The following is a 20586-nucleotide window of genomic DNA, read 5'->3' on the forward strand; positions in this document are numbered from 1 at the left end:
CCCAGGCTGGGCATCTGCCCACGGGTGGGTTTGGATCCCCGCTCTGCCACAGGCATGATCCAGGGCAAGTGACTTATCTGAGCCTCAGTTTCCCTACCTTGCAGTAGGGTTAAAATCAATGTTTATATAAAGCCCTTAGCAGGCAGGGGAAACAGCAGACGCTCAGAGAGCACCTTCTCTCCGTGCACCCTTGTTATGCTTCCCCGTTCTTATCCTCGAGGTCTTTGAAGCCGGGGAGCTAGCCATCTCCTCCTCCCTCTCCATCGCAGGTTCCCCCAGGCAGGGAGGACTCTCACATCCAGCTTCACCCTGCTTTGGTCGAGCCTGGCTCCTTGCTCTGCGCCCGCCGTCACACGCAGATTGGATGGCTCCTCCTCTCCTCCACGGCTCACTCTGACCCCCCGAAACACCCTTCTGGGGCTCACCCCTCCTCCTGTTCTTCCTCTGAGGTCCAGCTGAGTGCTTGGGTTCCCAGACGTCTCTGCTCTCTGGTCCCCACATCACACTGTATTTCCTTCCCTCGTTCTGTTCAGGTCAGCACTTACTGAATACCTACTGTTTTCCAGGCTGTGGGTACAGGGAATGAATGATACGGATAGGATATGATGATTATAACAGGGGGAAACACTTATTAAGCGCCTACTGCCTCCGCTGGGCCAAATATTTGACCTGGTGTCTAAGAGAATTCTCAGCACTGCTTTCTGGTTTAGGGTCTATTGTTTTCCCATTGAACAGAAAAGTAACTGAGACTCGGGTAGTGCATTAGCATAGAGGTGAAGTTCCTTTGATAAAGAAACTCCCCTAAATACAGGGACCTAAATAAGACTGCTCATTCTCCTCTGCACCCCTCCCCACCTCCCACCTGGCGCATGCTCCCCTCTCCCCCACCTTTCTCTCTCTCCCCTCTTGCCTCCCCCCACCCCGCACCTCTCTCTTTCCCCACCCATCCCCCACGCCTCACCCCTGCCCTGGACCTTAGAGCACGGGTTGAAGCTGACTCCTTAGCACACCTGGGAAGAAGACAGGGAGGGAGGAAGTTGGAAAGAAAAGCTAGTGGCTCCTTTAAGAAACTGACCCAGATGTTAGCCTGAGTGTCATTTCTACCCTAGTTTCTTCTGTGAGAAGGGAGTCGGTGAAGCTACACAAGGTGCAGAATCATCTGGGAAACAGGGTCTTTAGAGGCTTTAGCGGATGGACTAAAGCCCGCCTGGTGGTGAGTGTGTCAGCTTGCCCTGGTCTTGTACCTAGGAGACGAGGCATAGGATCACAGGACTCTAGAAGGGGCTTAGATGGCAGTGAAGCAGCTCCTAACTGTAATGAGGGAACCCTCACCTTGTAGGACTGCAGTGACTCCTGACATGCTGCTGTATCCCTCAAGGGCTGACAGACACAGCTGTCACTGCCAGGAGACATCACTTCTTAGGATCATTCAGTCCACGCCCCCAACTCCAATAGGCTTAGCAAAAAAGAGAACCAATTGGCTCATGTAACTGAAATCCCATGGGCAGGTTTAGCTTCAGGCATAGCTGGATGTAGGAACTCCTCGTTGTGTGGATTTGGCCTGCCTCCCCCTGCATCTCCATGTGTTGGTTCCATTCTCCCTACCATGATGCAAAGGACGTGGCTGACAGTTCTGGGTACATGTTCCCCCAGAATAGCACCGCCAGAAGAAAGAACCATTTGCCTGCCTGTGGATTTGGAACCAAACTCCAGGCAGGGTTACTGGCCAGACATGGGTCCTGTGCCTCTCCCTGAGCCAGGGGAGTGGAGTCTGTTGACTAACCCAGGCCTGGGACACATGTTTGACTCAGAATACGTGTGTGTGTGTGTGTGTGTGTGTGTGTGTGTGTGTGTGTGTTCATTTGTCAGGCTACCTCCCTCCAAACCACATGTATAAAGAGCAGAATTAGGGAGATGCCCCAGAGGAAAACTGAGGTGCTCTTTCCAGAAGGAGGGGCATGGATCCCAGACAGAGTAAGCCAACAGGTGCCTGGGCTATGATCTGGCCTCCCGGCTTATTTGCCTGTATAGACACTGTATAGACAAAGCACTGGCCTTTGGGCTGCTCGAATGTATTCCTCACCGTGTTAATTTCTCACGTTACGTTCTTCTTTGTCTTTTTTTAATCTTCAAATGCAAGCCTTCATTTTACAGATGAGGAAACTGAGGCCCAGAGTGTCTTGGCAACTTGCCTCAGACCACATGGCTCGGTGGCGATGGGGTGGGCTGACCAGGCCTCCTGACAGACTGCGGTTTGGTCACTGATCCAAGAGCGCCTGTCCCCGGGGAGGGCTTTGTCCAACATCCCTGCTCTGACCCCCCCGCCCTTCTCACAGAAAGTCCATCCACGGGAACTCCGTGAGGTCTCGGATGCCTGCAAAATCCTCCAAGACGTACGGCACGCTCCGGAAGGGGTCTGTCTGCCCCGACCCCAAGCCGCAGCAAGTGAAGAAGATCTTTGAAGCCCTCAAGAGAGGCCTCAAGTAAGGACCCTGTTTGTGGCCCTGAAAGTGCTCGTCCTCTGTCGCCGCCTCCTCTCTTCTCCGCCCCTTGCTGAGGAACGCGCTTGGGTCTCGTCCGAGGGATCCAGCTCCTGCTTATTCCTTTAGCCCACGAGCATATCCTGGGGGCAGCCCCACGCTCGAGCCTGTCCTTGGGCTCTAGGGACACAGTGCAGGCTGTCGGAGGACGCTGGTCTCGTGGAGTTTATGGCGTAGAGGGGAGACAGCAACGAAGGAGTGACGTGGTCAACAGTAACTGCCACCAGCCCCGAGGGCAATGAAGGAAGGTGACAGCGAGGCAGTGAGTGGAAGGCCTAGCAGACAGGGTGACCGGGGACACTCACCGAGGAGATCCGGGTGGTTGCGCTGGCCTCTGGGAGATAAGCGTCCCCAGCAGAGGGAACAGCACAGGCAAAGGCCGTGAGGTAGGAGCATATAGGACAGGAGGCCAGAGTGGCTGGATCTGAGTGCAGGAGAGGCGGACTGGTTAGCTGCACAGAGCCCAGGACGGGAAGATTCAGCCACTCGCTCCACACCTTTTGCTTGAGGGCTTATGAAGCGCTAGGCACAGGGTGTGGGAGTGAACAGAACCCAGAAATCCCTGCCCCGTGGAGCTTCCTAATGGGAGACAGACAGACATAAACAAAATACAGAGTAAGTCAGGTGGTGGGAAGCAAATCAGGGTAAGAAGGCATGGGGCTGATTTTAAATCAGGGGTTCAAAGAAGCTCTCATTAAGAAGGTGACATTTGAGCAAAAACCTGAAGGAGCGAAGGAGTGAGACCAGCAGATAATGGAAAAAGAACATTCTAGGCCAAGCCAGCCACACGTACAAAGGCCCTGGGGCAGGAGCATGATGAGAGCATCAGGGGTGTAGTAAGCAGGCCAGCTTGGGAGCTGAGAGAGAGAGGGAGTGTGAGGAGGTCTGGGACAATGCGGACCAGATGATATGGGGTGAGCTGGGAGCCATGAAGGGTTCCATGTGGGGGAAGGACGTGATCTGAGTCTGGTTTTAATAAGATCTTCTGGCTGTACGTGCAGAATGGACTGCAGGGGCCTGGGGCAGAAGCGGGGAGGCGGGTCAGAAAGGGACTGCAAGGGCCCAGGTGGGAGACAATGGTGGACGTGGCCAGGTGGCAGCTGTGTGGTCAGGGGACAGGGTCAGTTTCAGGATATATCTTGCAGGTGGAGCAGACAGGATTTGCTGAGGGAGGGGTCGGGGTGAAGAGGGAGATGAAAGGAGGTAGTTGGGGCACAAACGTGAGGTTCACGGAGGAGGTCAGGGCTCTGGCTTAGGCGCGGTGCTGCCCCATGAGTAAGTCACAAGGGGGCCGCTGCCCGTAGTCCCTCCCTGTTCTTCAACCCCGAACTGGGCATCCGGGGCCATCTTGCTGCAGTCCCGGGCCCGCCCCTACCCACCCCTTCCCCACTTGCCACCTTGCTCTGCTCAAGTCTCTCCCATGGCTCCCTACTACCCTTGGGAGGACATCAGGGTCCTTTCTGACCTTCCATCTTTCTAGACTTTTCTTCTGTTATTCACTCCCCATCCTCACTGGCCCCCGGATATGCCATCTTCCTCCACGTGCCTGTGCCTTGGCTCTTGTTGAGCAGGAGCTCAACAAGGGGAGTCTCCGCAGGCCGCCATTCGCCCATGTCCCTCGGTCAGCACACATGCACGCTGTCTGAATCCAATGCTGTTCCTTCCTGCTGGGATGCCTGTCCCTCCCCACCCCCTGTGCTCCTGCTCTCCGTGCCTCACTAATTAGTAACAGTGACAGCGCAGGTACGGCTCATTCCGGGACTTCATACACATCGTCCCCTCGAATCCCCGAAGAATGCTCTCAGAGAATCTCCTAACCTCCTCCTCCCCTTCGGGAGAGGAAACTGAGTCCCAAAGTTGGGAAGCAACTTGTCCACGGTCCCACAGCCAGGAAGCAGGGCATAGGGCTCCAGGGCCAGTGCCAACCCGCCCTGGGTCCCCGCCAGCTCAGGGTAAATGTCACCTCCCCCACTTGCCAGGTCCTGACTGCCACCCCAGGGGGCATCCAATACACTTGGCCCATGATGTGCGCTGCACGACTGACCCAGTGCGGGTGCAGAGTGGCAGTGGGGGGCACATGTGCCTAGAGCCCATCTTCAAGGGCTCATCTCCCGAGACTCCCTCTGGTGATTCTTGTAAGGACCCCGCATTTGGGACTTGTCTGGGCTCACTCAACAACATTCCCTTCTTCCTGGGGAGCTCAACCCCTGAGTGAGCAATGGCCTGGCCGGTGGTGGTGTAAGGGGGCCCAGAGAGGGCGAGTCACCTTCCTGGGGCAGCCCAGTAAATCCATGATGAAGCATCCTCACCCCGGACCCCAAGGGCAGACTTCAGGCTTCAGGTCTAAGGCTCTTCGGCTGGAAAAGAACATGAGATGTCCCCTCTGGGCCCACAGCTTTCTCTGTGCCTCCCAGAATGGGTCTTCCAGCCCCCTTCTGCTCCTTGGTCCTAAACATGCAGACACCAGGACGGCCTGCCTTTGTCGGGGAGGGAGGCGTGCCCTTGTCGAACCCTCCATGGGCTGGGGTGAAGACAGGGGCCTCTGAAAGTCACTGCCTGGTTTCAGATTTCGGTCCAGCCTCTTCCCTGTTGTGACTCTGGGCTGAGTTCCTTGCCAATTTTGAGGGTCAGTGTGCCCATCTCTAAAATGGGCATAATAACAGTAGAACCTATTTGTGTGGCTGTTTGGTGAATTAATGGACTGCTTTTCCCTTTTGCACAGCCCTGGGCCCACAGCCCTCAGCATGTGGGGTCTGGAGGCTGAGCGAGCTGGGGCCAGGCTTCCGGGGCGCGGGATGGCTCCGTCCCTCTGACCTCAGGCCTGTGCCTCGACTAGCTCCTTTCATCTCCCTCTTCACCCCCAAACACCACTGTTCCTGTTGGCAGCGGTGGCCGCTTCGGTTCCAGAACCCGGGTCACCCGGCCGTTTCTTTTCCTCTTCTTGTTCCTTGGCGAACTGCTCTTCCTCGTTCCCCTCACAGGGAGTATCTCTGCGTCCAGCAGGCGGAGCTGGATTACCTGTCAGGTCGCCACAAGGACACCCGCAGGAATTCGAGGCTGGTGAGACCTCTCCCTGCCCCTGCCCCTTCCCACCCAAGCAGCCTTGGTGGGGTGCAGAGATGGGGTCCCCCTCACCCCCGGCTTGCATCACGGGTGTAAATCTCCGTCTCGGAGCTCAGAGGCCTAAGCGATGGACTGTCTGTATTTTTCGATGATCCCACCTCACTTGGCCCCAGAGGGATTTTTGCCTCACAGGTGGATAGGAAGCTCTCACCTCCCCCCCCATTCCCCTCCCCATCAAGCAGTTCACCCCCACTCTCTGGCTCTAGAAGCAGCTGTGAGGTAGGCAAGTGTACAAAGTCTCCTCTGTTCTAGCTGCTCCCACTTCACAGATGGGCACACTGAGGCAAGAGAAGGGGTGGCCATGCCAGGGATCTGGGGTCTTGCCTCCCTGGACACGGCTGCTTCTCAGCTTTCTGCCAGTTCCTTTTCCTTCCAAAGGCTTGAGAACTTTCCTATTTCTCTAGAGCTTACGTGGAGTCTTACCTCCATTAGCACACACGTACCACTTCTCATAAACGCAAAGGTGGGAAAACACACACTTTGGGGGGTTTGAACCCACCTGTTCTTTTGCTTGACACCCCCTCCTCCCCCGTGTTTAGCGTCCCAGCCTGTTTCACCCCTGAGGACAATCTAGGATTTCTCTTTCCATATTTTTCTCCCTGGTCATGTAGTCATGTAAGCGCACAAAAGCGTCGAGAAGGTTTCGGTCAACAGTTGTCTTAGAAAGATGAAGTTGCAACCTACCCACCGTCCGACGTCTGGCTTTCTCTCTCTAGTGAATCTCTAACCTCGTGGAAATTCCTCCCGGCTCAGGCAGGGTGATTTGAGCTACGTGGGCGTATGAGGGCCTGTTCGGAAATAGAGTTTTTCGGCACATGGCCACGGCCGACACTGACATGTTGGGTGTGGCTGCATGCGGACCAAGTGGCAGAGACCCCGCGACCCCCAAGGCTGAAACTATTTCCTGTCTAGTCCTTTATACGAAGATCTGCCCAGTTGATATGTTCTTTTTCTGGCCACCCCCGGCCCCTGGCTTGACTGGGCCAGTCTTGATTTGCATTTCCCCAAGCCTGAACCCCCTGCCCCTGGGGCGGCCCCTCCCTCCGTCCCTCTGCCCATGGTCAAAATCACCCCTTAAACAATCAGACTGTAACGGTCCCCATTTTGTCGAGGGCTTACTGTGTCCTGACTTTCCACGGCAACCCTATGGGGCAGGTGCTCTGTGTTATGGCCACCCTATTTTGCCCGAGGAGTTGGAGGCTCAGAGGTGTGGAGTAACTGGCCTGGGACACACAGCTGGGAAGCAAAACCAGGCTGAGAACTGCCTCAGCCCAAAGCCCATGTGTTTATCGCTCTTCCCCTGGACTCCAGACCAGGCCACTGACTGCAGGCCACAGAGGAGGGAGTGGCTGCTGGTTTTCTGTCATCTGAGTTCAGGTGCCCCTGGGATGTGGCCTCATGGGTCTTGAAGGAGCACTTGGAGACCTGACACCCCCCCTCCCCCTTCTTTTCTCCCCCCCCCCAGGCTTTCTATTATGACCTGGACAAGGTGAGCGAGACTTTCTGTCTGCAGGGCTGTGAGTGGGGTGGGCCGGGGCTGGGCCCTGCTGGGTGAGAGGGACCATGTATTTCACCCCTTGGGCTATCCTGCCGGAGGCACGCCTGGGTTTCCTCCCTATTTTACAAATGGGGAGACAGGTTCAATGACAAGCCTTCCTCGAGGATGGTGAGGGGCTGGCCTGCCTTTGAGCCCCATTCTGTGTGTTAGAACCCGGAGGAAGGGGCAGGGGCTGGCGGCCGGGGGGAGGGGGGGTGCGGCCCACACTACTTTGAAAGCACCTTTTTTTTTTTTTTTTTTTTTTTTTGGGAGAAGCAAACTCGCTCTGTGGAAAGGCATATCCGGAAGATGGAGTTTCACATCAGCAAGGTCAGCCTGCCTCCTGGAGGTCCATGGTGTGGAGCTGGGACTTGTTGGACTTTCAGTGGGTTGGCAGGGGAGAGGCTGAGAAGGAGCAGAGACTGCAGGGGCTCGGCCCTGAGGTTGGGGTCAGCGGGAAAAGGGGGTGCTGGGCTCCCCAGGAGTGTGGGGTTTAGAGGGAAAGACCTTATGCTCCATTTTACAGGGCGAGAAGTCTGAGTCCAACCACCCCATTGCAGAGATGGGAGAGTAGAGGCCCAGAGAGGGACAGGATGGGCCCAAGGTCACACAGCAAGGCCTTTAAGCTTTATACTCTGCCAGCTCTTCCATGCCCTTGCTTTACTCTCCCGGCGGCCCAGTGGCTCGGCAGGGTATCACAAACCTCCCTTCCCCGTTTTACAGTCCAGAAGTTGGACAGGGAGAGGGGAAGTGGTGCATTTGCCCACCCAGTTCACTAGTTTTTACTGTGCACTGCCGGGTGCTGCGTGCAGAGTGTGTAAGCAGTGTGGTTTCTGTCCCTGGGCTCACGTTCATGGGCGGGGGACCCCAGGACCGCTGACCCTGTAGTGCAGGGCATGGACAGCACCCAGCAGCCCGTGCACCTGCTGCAGGTGGATGAGCTCTACGAGGGCTACTGTATCCAGTGCCGCCTGCGGGATGGAGCCTCCAACATGCAGAGGGCCTTCTCCAGGTGCCCGCCCAGCCGCGCCTCCCGAGAGAGCCTGCAGGAGCTGGGCCGCAGCCTGCAGGAGTGCATCGAGGTGCGTGGGCCGTGGGGGACGCAGAGGGCAGACTATGGGGGGGGGGTGCCTGGACCCTGAGGAAGCATCCCTCTCTGTCCACCCCCCTCCACCGCCCGGGCCTCTGGCTGGCAGGATCTGCATGCCCTGGGCTGGTCCGCGAGCCACATTGTGTGGGGCTTTGCAGGACATGTGGCTCATCGAGGCGGCCTTGGAGGTTCACCTGGGAGAGTTTCACATCAGGATGAAAGGTAACCGAGCTGAGAGCGGGAGGGGGTGGAAGCCAGTCCGGGCGGGGGCCTCAGGCCTTCTTGGGGGCCCTGGGACTTCTGCTCAGGGTGGGGCTTTGGTCAGAACCCCAGGGCTCCAGGCAAAACTCCGGGCTTCCTCTCATGGGACTTGTGACCTCAGCAGAGGCCCGTCCCCTGAGTTGGACGTGAGGGCCCAGTCCTGTCCACTGCCCGTCCTGACGACTTATCCCTCCCTGAAGCAGACACCCACACTTGGGTAGGGGGTTCCCCAGTGAGGGCCTGAGGTCCGTGGGGTGGGGGGCAGAGTAGGCCAGAGAGGAGATGAGCCTGTCTCTGTGTTCCAGGCTTGGTGGGCTACGCACGCCTCTGTCCCGGAGACCAGTATGAGGTAGGGCCACCTCTGCTGTCAGGCCTCAGGGTTCCTCCCCACCAGGCCTTAGGGGGTTGGGAGCTGCTGGGTCCTTGCTGGGGGACCCCTGAGACAGGTGGCAAGGGGGCGGGCCTACCTGGGGCAGCTGACCTATCCCTTCCTGGGCCATGCCCACAGGTACTCATGCGTCTGGGCCGCCAGCGCTGGAAGCTGAAGGGCCGGATCGAGTCAGACGACAGCCAGACCTGGGAGGAGGAGGAGAAGGCCTTCATCCCCACCCTGCACGAGAACTTCGAGATCAAGGTGGGTGGGGCCTGGGGGACAGGGCCAGGGTGCCCAGGGACTCAGCTCAGACGCCATCCACAACTGCCCCCCACCCAGGTGACAGAGCTGAGGGGCCTGAGTTCACTGGCAGTGGGCACGGTGACGTGCGACATCACGGACTTCTTCACCACCAGGCCGCAGGTGATCGTGGTGGACATCACAGAGCTGGGGACCATCAAGCTCCAGCTGGAGGTGCTATGGAAGTGAGTGGGGGCCCGCTGCCTTCCTGGGCTTTGATGCCCCTCCCCAAGGCCAGCCCCAAATTCCCACCCACAGGACTCCCACCCACAGCGTGAGCGGTGAGGGGCCTCCCTTGTTCCCCCTGGTGGTCGGACTGCAGCCTAGCATCCACCAGTGGGCATCCTGCCCTCATCCTGCCCCAGGGACAGGCTGGAACCTAGACTCCTTCGTAGCCTCTGCCCACCCGACCTTCCCCGCCCCTCTGAGTTCTCGTTCCGTCTTACAACTAGAGACCTCTGCTGGCCAGGACCCCTTCCAGAGGCCTCCTGGGCTGGGTTCTGTGGGGGAGCCTAGTCTCCACCCAGGAAGACTCACCTACAGCCCCCTTCACCGCCTTCCCCTGCAGGCACAGCTCCCTTGGACCGGGACCCCATGGATGGGGGACACTCAAGAAAACAATCCCTGCCTGGGGTGGGGGGCTCTCCATCAGGCATTGCAGGGGGCAGGGGTTGTTTCCGGCTGTTCCCTGAGTGCTGGTGGTCTGCACGGGCTTTGTGTTTGCTCTTCCTCTAAATGAAACCTATTGTTTGGAGAGAATTCTCTTCTCTTCGCTCTGCACAGCAGGTGCTGCGGGACGCTTCCTCCCGGCGGGTGCTTGCTCTGACTCTTGGGGCCAGTCTCTCCAATCTCTTCTTCTTGGGGTGGGCATCCAAGCCTGGGGTCCCTGCTGCTGCTTTCTCCCCAGTCGGGTGAATTGGGGCAAGTGAGCAGCCCCAGCCTCAGTGTCTTCACCTGTCTAGTGGGGGCGGGGGACACTTCTTCCCCGGGACGCCCCTTTGAGCCCATAGGGACTTCCATGGGAGGAAGGCAAATCCACGGCGGCAGACATCTCGCGGCCTGTAGCTGTCCTCGGCAGGCCGGGAAGCCTTCCCAGGAGGCGCCGGCAGCGTCTGGGCCCTACAGAGCCAGAGCCCGAGCCAGGCCTTTGAGTGAAGGAGAGAGAGCAGTTTTCCGTGTGGTAGGGAGATTCCTAGACCTCCTGGCTCCCAGGGCAGGCTCAGGGAGGGCCCGGCTGAGCCCCACTTCCCCTGTATTTCACACGTTCCTTTTGGATTCCCGGCCTTACCTGTGACCAGGACCGACAGAGGTCCTTTGAGAGATAATGGTGCCCCTGGTACAGATGAAGACAAGAGGGATGGTGATGTCGCTGACCCAGAAAACAGCAGAACCGAGTGTCCACTGTGCCTCTGCTGAGCTTCTCAGGGGGACCTCCAAAGGGGGTGCCATTCACATGAGCTGTCTGGCTCAGGGCCTTCAGCGTGATGGGAGTCTGGGATGTTCCCAAGGGGGTTGAGCATGTGCACCTAGAGTCCCTATGCTGTGCCTGTGACCCCAGGCCAGGCCCCTGCCAAGCCTCTATTCCTCCTAGAAGCCCCCCAGGTCTGGTCTGTGCTCCGGGGTCCTCCCAGGCATGGGTGACGCCCTGCCCTTCTGCTCTCTCCTCCAGCCCGTTTGATACTGAGAGCTTCCTGATGTCACCCAGTCCCACAGGCAAGTTCTCCATGGGCAGCAGGAAGGGTTCCTTGTACAACTGGACACCCCCAAGCACCCCCAGCTTCCGAGAGAGGTATTACCTGGTGAGTGAGCCTCCCCAGGGCAGGGATGCTGTGGCCACGTGGGGATTGTGGACGGGGGCCGCTCCCTGGGGGCTGGTGTGCGGGGCTGGGCCAAGCAGCCTGGCGCCTCCGGAGGTAGTAAGCCCTGGACTCAGCCTCCCTTGTTTTGGGGCCATCCTGGGTGGGTTTTGGGGCTCTTCCTTCCTGTCAGCCCTCCGTTCTGGGGGCCTCTGGGCTCGGTTCTGGGCTTGCCTGGTTCTCCTGGAGGCCTGGAGTCATGTTCTCTGACGGGTTCTACCACCCCCGTCATAGCCTTAGCCTCCAATTTACTTGTTTTAAAATTAAATTTAATATATGTTCCTAGTAGGTAATACCTTGACATGGTGTATAGTAAAACATCTCTTTCCCATGACCTCCAGAGAATCCGGGTCCTCTCCTTAGCACAACTATTGTTGTCAGCTTCTTCCATATTCTGGCCATGGTGGGCCCGGCATACTTCAGTTAAAGAAAAAAAAAAATCACATCTGGCCCAGAGTATGGACTCTGTAGCCAGACAAGAGGGGCGTCACATTCCGTTTATGCCTCTCACTTGCTGTGTGACCTTGGGCGAGGCACTCAACTGTTCTGGTCATCAATTCTTGTATCGGAGAACTCAAAACAACAGCACCGCTCTGGTGGGGGGTTGCAAGGATTAAACAAGTGAATACATGAGAAGGGCTTGGAAGAAGGCCTGATGAGAACGGCTGGTGCTGTGGGAACATCAACAGTTACTAGTGGTCTAAGGGGAGGGAAGGGCTGCCGCAGAGGGGGCGAGGGCTCGCCCATTCCTGTCACCCATTCAGAACTCTGTGCCAGGCCCTGTTCTAGGCCAGGTGAGGACAGTGTCCTCAGGGAGCACCACCTGCCCAAGGGGGTAAGGACCTTGGGAACATCAGCCAGGAAGGGGACTCTGGGGGCAAGGTGGGACTTGCTCCTTAAAATAGTTTGTGCAGGGGAAGGTCCCCAGTGAGGGTGCCATCTGAGTGAGGGCCTGAGGGGACAAGGGCACGATCACAAAGACCAGGGGAAAGAAGGTTCCAGGAAAAGAGCACAGTCCCTGCAAAGGCCCTTGGACAGGAAGGCACGGAGCCTGGAGGTCATGAGCAGTGGTGTGGTGGCCCCAGGGGCTGGAAAGTCACAGTGAGTTAGGACCATGGGGATCTGGGCAGAGACACTGCAGGGTCCTGTCAGCACCTTCCGGCTACCGGTAGCCTTGGTGGGCCTCAGTCACAGCGACAGGGTGGGTGTCTAGGGAGGGAAGCGCCGCTGGGGGCTTTGTCCTGGTTCCTGGTGTGACAGTGAGGCTGGTCCTGTGTCCCCTCCCCAGTCTGCCCTGCAGCAGCCAGCGCAGCAGGCTTTGCTGCTGGGTGGGCCAAGGGCCACCCCCATCCTCAGCTACCTATCTGACAATGACCTTCGGGGCCCGGGCCTGCGGAGCCAGAGTCAGGAGCTGCCTGAGATGGACTCCTTCAGCTCCGAGGACCCCCGAGACACGGAGACCAGCACCTCAGCCTCCACCTCGGATGTGGGGTTCCTGCCCTTGGCCATTGGCCCCAACACCTCCATTGAAGAGGAGGCCCAGGAGGACCCCCAGCCCCTGGGTCTGCTGCCAGAGATAGCCCATCTGGCGGGAGCCGCCTTCGTGGAGCAGCCTGGCTGGAGGAATTTGGGAATAGAGGACCCCGACCTGCCAGGAGGCTCCCCAGTGCACAACCATACAGCCCCGGGCAGCCAGAAGGACCATGACGAAGGAGAACCCGAGGACAGAGTGGATGGGCCAGAGGTGACCCTTGAGAGGCCCCTGCAAGAGGTCCTGGATTTACTGCGCTCCGTGGACCCCCAGCCACAGCTGCGGGAGCTGGAGGACCAGCTTCTCAGCTTCAGGGACCGGCTGAAGGTGGGTGTATGCGTTTACCAGGGCCTAACAAGGGGGAGTCGTCTCTGGGGGCAGCCGGCCTGGGCCGGCATCCTGGTCAGTGTCTTCCCTCTGAGCCTCAGTCTGCTCATCTGTCAAGTGGGGAGAACCATGGCCCTCACTGGCTGGGAGGAGGATCGTAAGAGGAGGTCGGGGATCGGGGCAGATAACCTGCTCTGCGCCTGGCCAAGAACCTCATCTAGCATCTTTTTTTTTTTTTTTTTAATTTTATTTATTTATTTGACAGAGATCACAAATAGGCAGGGAGGCAGGCAGAGAGAGAGGAGGAAGCAGAACACCCAGCCTCAGCCCCACCTGCCTGGGTCAGAAGATGCTAGATGGGGGCGCCTGGGTGGCTCAGTGGGTTAAAGCCTCTGCCTTCAGCTCAAGTCATGATCCCAGGGTCCTGGCATCGAGTCCCGCATTGGGCTCTCTGCTCAGCGGGGAGCCTGCTTCCCTTCCTCTCTGCCTACTTGTGATCTCTGTCAAATAAATAAATAAAATATTTAAAAAAATTAAAATAATTTGGAATTGGTGGCCAATATTTTAAAATTGGCAGCTTCCCACAAAAATCTAAGTTTCCAGCTTTTTTTTTGTTTGAGAATCAAACAATCTGACAGCCCTGGCCCTGGCCCTGTGGGCTGTGAGCCAGGTGAGGCTTTTCAGACCTGTGTCCCTTGTGCTCCTGCGCCAACCCTTGTCACAGGCTACCTGCCTGTCCTTCACTGGGGGCGTTTCACTGGGGCAGTTGAGGCTCGCAACCTCTTCCTAAGGGTCTGAGCTGAGGGCTCGCCGCTCCGTCCACAGCCCCGCCGACCCCCCCAGGAGCACGCCTCCGCCGAGAGCCTGATGGAGTGCATCCTGGAAAGCTTCGCCTTCCTCAACGCCGACCTCGCCCCGCAGGAGCTGTCCCTGTTCGGGGGCTGCCCGGGTCCCCGGTAAGTGTGCTCCCTCCCAGCACAGACCCGGGGAAGCAGCCTCCGTTCCAGGCCTCCTGTGGGCTTCCAGCCAATGCCATCTATGGCCCTCGGCCCAGTCTGTACTTACCTCGTCTGTCTGTCGTGCTCCCCGCCCCTGCGTGCCCACCGCCTGGCGCGGAGTGGGCCGGTACTGACCACTGAGTGAATGACAGTCCCCCAGCATGGTCCTCAGCTCTGAGCAATGGGCTGTTTCATGTTCATCTTAAAAAATGACAGTAAAACACACGGTAGAACCTCTGTGCTCTGCCTCTCGTACGGGCAGCAGTGAGCAGTGACCCACGCTCCCTGTTCTTCTGCACAATCTGCCCTCACCTCTGACATCCACCTCCTCAGCTCAGCAGCCCCGTCTGCCCCGCTCACACCTGGCTCCGGGACCAAATCTCAGCGGCAGCAGAGGATACACAGTAAACTTCGTCTCCTCCTCTCGCGACCCCATGGGGAGGGGCTGGCACTCCCACCGACATCCCAGGGTCACCGTGTCCTCGGGCCTTGGGCTCGGCTCCTACCATGAAGTCAACATGGTGCCAGGCCTGCTGGCTGGCAGGGTTGCCCTCACCCCTCATTGCCCTGAGCTTGGCATTCCTGTCCCCACTTTACAGATGAGTACACTGAGGCTGGGAGGGCAGACCAGTCCTGAGTCACTAAGGATTAGTTTGTGACCAAGTCCCGAGCTAAGGGTTAGTTTGAACTTCTGATTTCAGGTTGCCCACCCTAGAAAGTGTCCCCGACTCCCCCTGTCTCCAGGGCCCACACCACGCCAGGGCCTGTTCTGAGTTGTTGCGGGCATTTGCTGCTTTTCTCTTGGATTTCTCCTGGGTGGAGCTCTTTCTCCCTGGGGCCGGGAGTGAGCCTCCCTGATCAGAGCTCTCCAAGAAGGGAGGGTGTCCTCTCTCCTCGGAGGGAGCCGGGCCGCTAACTGGAATGGTCACCCAGTTCTCGATCCAACACAGAAAGGACAGGATCCCGCCGCCCCCAAGGAAAGCGTCATCTAGGGGGCTCACGGCCGGCACCCTGGAGCTGGACAGGCTGCTCACGGTCCACCTCCAAGTCTGCAAAGTTCTGCTGCAGGTGACTAAGGGATGGGGGTGGGGGGTCGGGGGTCGGGGGCGGCTTGGTGGGAAACCAGGTTGGGGAACTCTTTGCAAAGAACTGATCTTGACGGTGGTGGGGAGCATGTGCAGGGAGGACAGCCCCACCCTGAGAGCCAGGGAGACTCTGATTCTTCTGTGGAAGGTTCAGGCTTGGGAGAAGAGTCACGCGGTTCTTATGTATCTCAAGTGCTGGACCAAAAGCAGACACCGCGGCTCCTTCAGCTGCAGACACCAGAGCCCCCCTCCAAGCTGGCTCAACCAGAAAGAACTTTCTGGGTCACAGAACTGAAAGGCCCTGGAGTAGGCTTCAGGATCAGCTGGATCCAGGGTTTCAAATATTCTCAACTGGGTCTTGCTCAGCTCTGCTTGCCTGCACTGGCTGGCTTCCTCCGCCAGGGAGGCCCTTTCTGGTGGCAAAGGTGGCCCCTGGCAGTCGCAGCCTGCATCCCACCATCTCTGCCGCCTTGGTGCCTCAGGAATCCCTGGATGAGAGCTACTGTCAGGATAGAAAGGATGGGCAGGGGGGAGGTGGGAGCTGCAGTCGTGATCTCGGACCTCAGGGGGCATGTTCTGGGCTAACAAGGAGCATTGTGGGCTGCTTTCCAGAAACTGGCCTCTCCTAACTTGTCGAGGGTGGTCCAGGAGAGCCTTCTGGAAGAAGCTGCGCAGCAAAAGCAGGTTCTGGAGATGCTTTCTGTGCTCGATTTTGAGAAGGTCAGCAAGGCAACAGCCATTGAAGAAAGTAAGTAACTGCCTGCCACCCACGGGCCGCTCTTGTGAATGGCAGGAAGCGAGGGGCTACGAAGCCCAGGGGAGCCTCGCCTTGCCTCCTGATTGACGTTCAAAATTAACTGGAGTCCGGGGGGGATGCGCCGGGGGGGATGCGCCGGGGTGGCGGCGACTGGGCTGAGCTCTGACAGACTGTAGACTGGGCCGCCCTGAAGTCGGCGGCACTCTTCCGTCAGCTGTGTGACTCTGGGCAAAGGATTCACCTCTCTGGGCCTCGGCTTCCCCATCTGTATAAAGGGGAGGCCCCTGGAGAGTGTTCAGTGAACTAATCCCCAGGACACTTCTGAGGCACAGAGCGTGCACTAAAACACAAACAGTATCAGTGCCCCCCAACCTGCCTGCTCCCTACGGAAACTCCGTGTGTCCACGAGAAGCTGGAGGCCGTAGCTGTCCCAGTTGCTACGGAGACCGCGGGGGAGAGGCCTGGTGAAGCTGAAGCTGCCTATCCTCGTGGGTCATGTGGGATGTGGGAAGGGAAGCTGCGTGGGGTCCGGTCACCCCTCACCTCCCTGACCCCTCAGGCCTCAGAGCGGGAGGAAATCTTTGGGTCGCCTCGTTGCCGGCCCTTCCCCACCATCCGTGGGGGCCTGACCCGGGCTTTCAGTCGTTCCGCAGGCCACTCGGAGGAAGGGGTGCCTGAAGCTGTGGGAAGGGTGCACAGAGCCCGGCAGGGTCCTGTCCTGCGCCGGCACCACGCTGCTGAACCAGCTCAAGAAAACGTTCCTGCACAGAGTCCGAGGGAAGTACCCGGGACAGCTGGAAATAGGTACCCCCACTTCCCACAAGCAACGCTGTACTGAGTCCCCTGGGGATTTGGTTCCAGCCCTGCATCCCCGTGTCTTCATGGCACCAGAGGGAGGACACGTCTCAGCTGGCCCACGAGTCGCCTCCTCTCCCCGGGAGTAGGAAGGCGCTTGCGAAACCGAAGTTGTCGGCCTTTGCCGCTTGGTCCGTGTCTCTGCAGATGGACCGTGTAGCTTCCACCAGAACATTAAAGGGGTTAAGAATGGACGCTTATGGCAAGGGAGGGAGGAAAACGTCCTCCAATGCCGGCTGGACTCGTCTCAGAACTCAGAGCATCTCCCTTCCAGTGGCTCGGGAACTGGGGCCGCTCTAACCAGCGCGGGGCTGCTACTCGGCCTGAATGTTCCCAGACACTGGGCACCCCGCCCAGCCCAGCCCAGCCCAGGGCAGGAGACGCACCCCCAGGACAACGCCTGTCTCGGGGCCCGCAGAGCCCAGCTACAGCACGCGCCTTCCGTCAGGCAGGGGAGGCCCAGGGAGGGACATCGCCCACAGGCCACTAGAAAACCCTTTAAACTGACCCAGCCGCACCTGGCGGAGAAGCTCCACAGGGCCTGGTCTTCCCTCACGGACTCTTCTTGTGCCGCCAGCATGCAGGAGGCTCCTGGAGCAGGTGGTCAGCTGTGGGGGGCTGCTCCCCAGAGCCGGGCCTCCCGAAGAAGAGACGGTCACCTGGTTCCAGTTCCACAGCTACCTGCAGCGGCACAGCGTCTCTGACCTGGAGAAGCATTTTGGCCGGCTCACCAAGGAAGGTAGGGGCTGGGAGGCTGCTGGGTGAGGTTTTATCATTTTCAGGGTCTATCTGAGCCCTTGCTAGAAAGCCTTCCTAGAGATTCCAGGAGGCCCTTTGAAACCAATCCAGACTGAGCCATGGTGATCACGCGGGCCTGCCCTGGGATCTGTTTCCCCATGGCTGCTGGCAGCGGCCAAAGAGACCTGCAGCCATATCGCCGACGGCAATCAGAGGGACCCTGGCCCACTTCTCTTCCAGTGACCCTCGTCGAGGAGCTGCAGTGCGCAGGGCAGGGCAAGGCGGTCAGGAAGCTGCAGGGGAAGCGGCTGGGCCAGCTCCAGCCCCTGCCCCAGACACTGAGGGCCTGGGCACTGCTCCAGCTGAACGGGCCCCCCCGAGTGTGCAGGGCAGCCAGTGCCCGCCTGGCCAGAGCAGCCAGGAACAAGAGCTTTCGGGAAAAGGTATGGCGTGAGGTTGGGAGGTGGCAGCCTCCTGGCTATGTGTGTGTGTGAGTTGCGGGGAGGTCGGTTTTCTCTCTCAGAAAAATATGAAGGATGAGATTTGAAGGGGGCTGCATTCGTTGCAGGATGTTTTGTTTTTTTAAAAGATTTTGTTTTTTTAAGTAATCTCCACACCCGCTCTCATTTACAACCCTGCGATCAAGGGCTGCACACTCTACCCACAGAGCTGGCCAGGTGCCCCAGGACATCTTGCTTTAGGGATGTTCCAATGGCGTGAGCACAGCCCTTCTCCCACCGTGGCCCCCAGAGACACCAGTCTGGCGGGGGGATCCAGGCTGGACTAGGCTGGGGCTGCCAGGCCACCACCAGAGGATCCCACAGAACCTCACACCACAGCCTGACCACTTCGTTCGTAACTTTTGGCGCTTCTGACACAACGTATTCTATCCCTGTGATCTGTTGCTTGCATGTAGAATTAAAGGGGCAAGACCAAGGCCTTCCTACGGTCTCCGGGGCCACCCCTTAGCCAGGTGCCTTCTCGCATGCTTCCTAATGAACCTGTGCCATTTTGGGAAGCCGGTGGCAGCTCTCCTCTGGCTGAGGTGCCCGAGGGGATGGGGCCATCACTGTGACTGGGAAAGGGGGCTGAAGGTTAGAGCTGTTTTGTCCTCGGCCCTCAGGCAGCAGCTCAGCTTTCGGCCCCCAAGGCCACCTCCTTCTGCACGCCCAAGTCTTCGGTTGGCCCTGGCTGGACATCTGATTTCTCAGATGTCACATTTTATCTCGATTTGGGAAATACTATTAGACAAAAAGAACGTTCTTCATTTTGATTACCATGAGCCCAGGGACCAGTGTCTTTAGAGATAAACCAAATGCTGCCGCAGACACCCTGAGACCGGGTGGCCATAGTGCAAAGATGACTAGATCAGGGCCGGATTCTTGTTTAGAGAAAGGTAAGCAGGGTAAGACTTACTGCCAGCGCTGGGAGGCCTGGAAGCCCCCTACTCACAGCGACTTAATTCCCCAGGCTTTGCTCTTCTACACCAACGCTCTGACGGAGAACGATGCCAAACTCCAGCAGGCTGCGTGTGTGGCGCTCAAACACCTTAGGGTGAGTCTAACCTGCCCCCGCCGAGGGCAGGAAGAAGCCTGAAGTCAGTTCGTGTCAAAGGTATTTCACCAGGGAGCCCCTCCACCAAAAAAAACTTACCGCCAGCAAAATAAAAAAACAAACAAAACACCCAAAAAACAAAAACAACAAACACCCCCCCCAAAAAACCCCCCCAAACCAAAAAACAGCCCCTGAAGAGATCGTTTTAGAGAAGCAGATGTCTGGTCTGCCCACAGAGGCCGCTCAGCAGTGGTCAAGGAGCGTTGGCTCTGGCTGTGCTCGACTAAGTAAGTGGCCCCAGACACTCGCTTCGGAGGCCCTGGATTCTATGTTGTAATATTCTCAATAAAAAATTTCTAAAAGCACCATTAGCTCATTGTAGGAAAAAAAAAAAAAGTGAAACACAGAAACACAGAGTTTAGTCATCATCCTAATACTTAGTGGAAAGTACCGTTGGCATTTTGCTGTGTTTCTTTTGTTTGTGGGTGTGTGTGATCATTTAAGATTGTTGATCATGCTAAATACAATTTAAAAGCAGTGAGTTTAACAGGAACTCTCAGCGGCAGGCGGGTAGCACTCTCTATGAACGGGTCATCTTAAGTTAAACAGACTCCCCCACTCTCGTGTGATACCAAATTGAGGTTCACCTTCCATTTTTATTATAAATAGTATCATTACGAGCTTTAAAAAATATATATGGAGTTCTGAATGATCTCCTTAGGCTGAACTCTCCTTGAGTGTGAAGTGTGACTCCAGGCCAGAGAACAGGAAACGTCTGAAGCGTCTAGATACAGCTCAGCCACGTACGCTCCCAGAGGAAAGGTGAAAGGGTGCCCATCTCGCCTCCACCTCACCTGCATCTGGAGCTCTCATTTTAGAAAAACCATTGCCGAACTGCTGGAGGAAAAACAGATTAAACTTACTCATCCCATTCACTCTGGAAAGAACCAGAGAAATTCTAAGATGACCATCTAGTTATAATCAACCAACCAGTAAGGGGGTAGGGGTGGGTACCCTGTAGAGGAAGGCAAAGTGTGCTCTGGTCCTTGGCCCCGGAGGTGAGCAGCCAGGGTCGGCTGTGCCCAGACCTGATGCTCTCAGTCTGACCAGGAGGGGACAGTTAGGAGAGGAGGAGACAGGAAGGTCTCGAGGGAAGCAGATCTTCTCCTTTTCAAAAAAGACCTTCTAGAAGGTATCCATAAAGCTCTGCCAATGGCCTGGCTCATGGGCAGGTGTCAGGATGGAAAAGGTGAGGCACTTCTAAAGGCACTCCTGATGAACTTGAGGCCACATAAGAAACCTGTAAGCCTTCAGAAAAGGAGGGGGCTGAGGCCCTTTGGTCCGTGCCAGGGCTGGGGTCTTGCCGAACTTACAAAAGTAGATTGCACTTGCTACTTAAAATGTCCCCTAAAGGATCCTCTTCCCCCTCCCCACCTCCAACAGGGCATCGAAAGCATCGATCAGATTGCCAGCTTGTGCCAGTCTGACCTGGAGGCCGTGAGAACAGCAGCCCGGGAGGCCACACTGTCATTCGGTAAAGTGTGGTGCAGTGGGGCACCCGAGGACTTCCGGGAGGTGGTGCCAGAGAGGCCGCGGCCAGCCCTCCAGGATGCAGGATAGCACATGGGCTGGGCACTGTTAGTGACCCGTTTAACTGCATT

At 57.6% G+C, this 20586-nt stretch overlaps 2 protein-coding genes across 2 annotated transcripts in view; one reads left to right on the top strand and one right to left on the bottom strand.

Annotated features, from left to right (window-relative positions):
* Positions 1-20586, top strand: part of RIPOR3 (RIPOR family member 3) — a 70359-nt gene that overhangs the window by 48288 nt on the left and 1485 nt on the right. Inside the window, exons 5-23 of the mRNA XM_032350358.1 lie at positions 2337-2483; positions 5522-5600; positions 7129-7152; positions 7477-7530; positions 8133-8282; positions 8449-8512; positions 8857-8900; positions 9060-9185; positions 9264-9409; positions 10894-11023; positions 12369-12938; positions 13764-13894; positions 14887-15004; positions 15634-15769; positions 16421-16582; positions 17211-17372; positions 17612-17814; positions 18842-18925; positions 20369-20459. Coding sequence (XP_032206249.1) covers positions 2337-2483; positions 5522-5600; positions 7129-7152; positions 7477-7530; positions 8133-8282; positions 8449-8512; positions 8857-8900; positions 9060-9185; positions 9264-9409; positions 10894-11023; positions 12369-12938; positions 13764-13894; positions 14887-15004; positions 15634-15769; positions 16421-16582; positions 17211-17372; positions 17612-17814; positions 18842-18925; positions 20369-20459 — 2621 coding nt within the window. The remainder of the gene's footprint in view (positions 1-2336; positions 2484-5521; positions 5601-7128; positions 7153-7476; positions 7531-8132; positions 8283-8448; positions 8513-8856; positions 8901-9059; positions 9186-9263; positions 9410-10893; positions 11024-12368; positions 12939-13763; positions 13895-14886; positions 15005-15633; positions 15770-16420; positions 16583-17210; positions 17373-17611; positions 17815-18841; positions 18926-20368; positions 20460-20586) is intronic.
* Positions 1-20586, bottom strand: part of PTPN1 (protein tyrosine phosphatase non-receptor type 1) — a 90920-nt gene that overhangs the window by 1258 nt on the left and 69076 nt on the right. Inside the window, exons 10-15 of the mRNA XM_032350362.1 lie at positions 14072-14137; positions 11377-11497; positions 9019-9127; positions 4807-4897; positions 2846-3119; positions 426-567 (exon numbers count right to left, since the gene is read on the bottom strand). Of these exons, the coding sequence (XP_032206253.1) occupies positions 14105-14137 (33 nt within the window). The 3' untranslated portion in view covers positions 426-567; positions 2846-3119; positions 4807-4897; ... (1 more) ...; positions 11377-11497; positions 14072-14104. The remainder of the gene's footprint in view (positions 1-425; positions 568-2845; positions 3120-4806; positions 4898-9018; positions 9128-11376; positions 11498-14071; positions 14138-20586) is intronic.

Source organism: Mustela erminea, chromosome 7, assembly GCF_009829155.1.
Source record: "Mustela erminea isolate mMusErm1 chromosome 7, mMusErm1.Pri, whole genome shotgun sequence".
In the NCBI taxonomy this organism is placed as follows: Eukaryota; Metazoa; Chordata; class Mammalia; order Carnivora; family Mustelidae; genus Mustela; species Mustela erminea.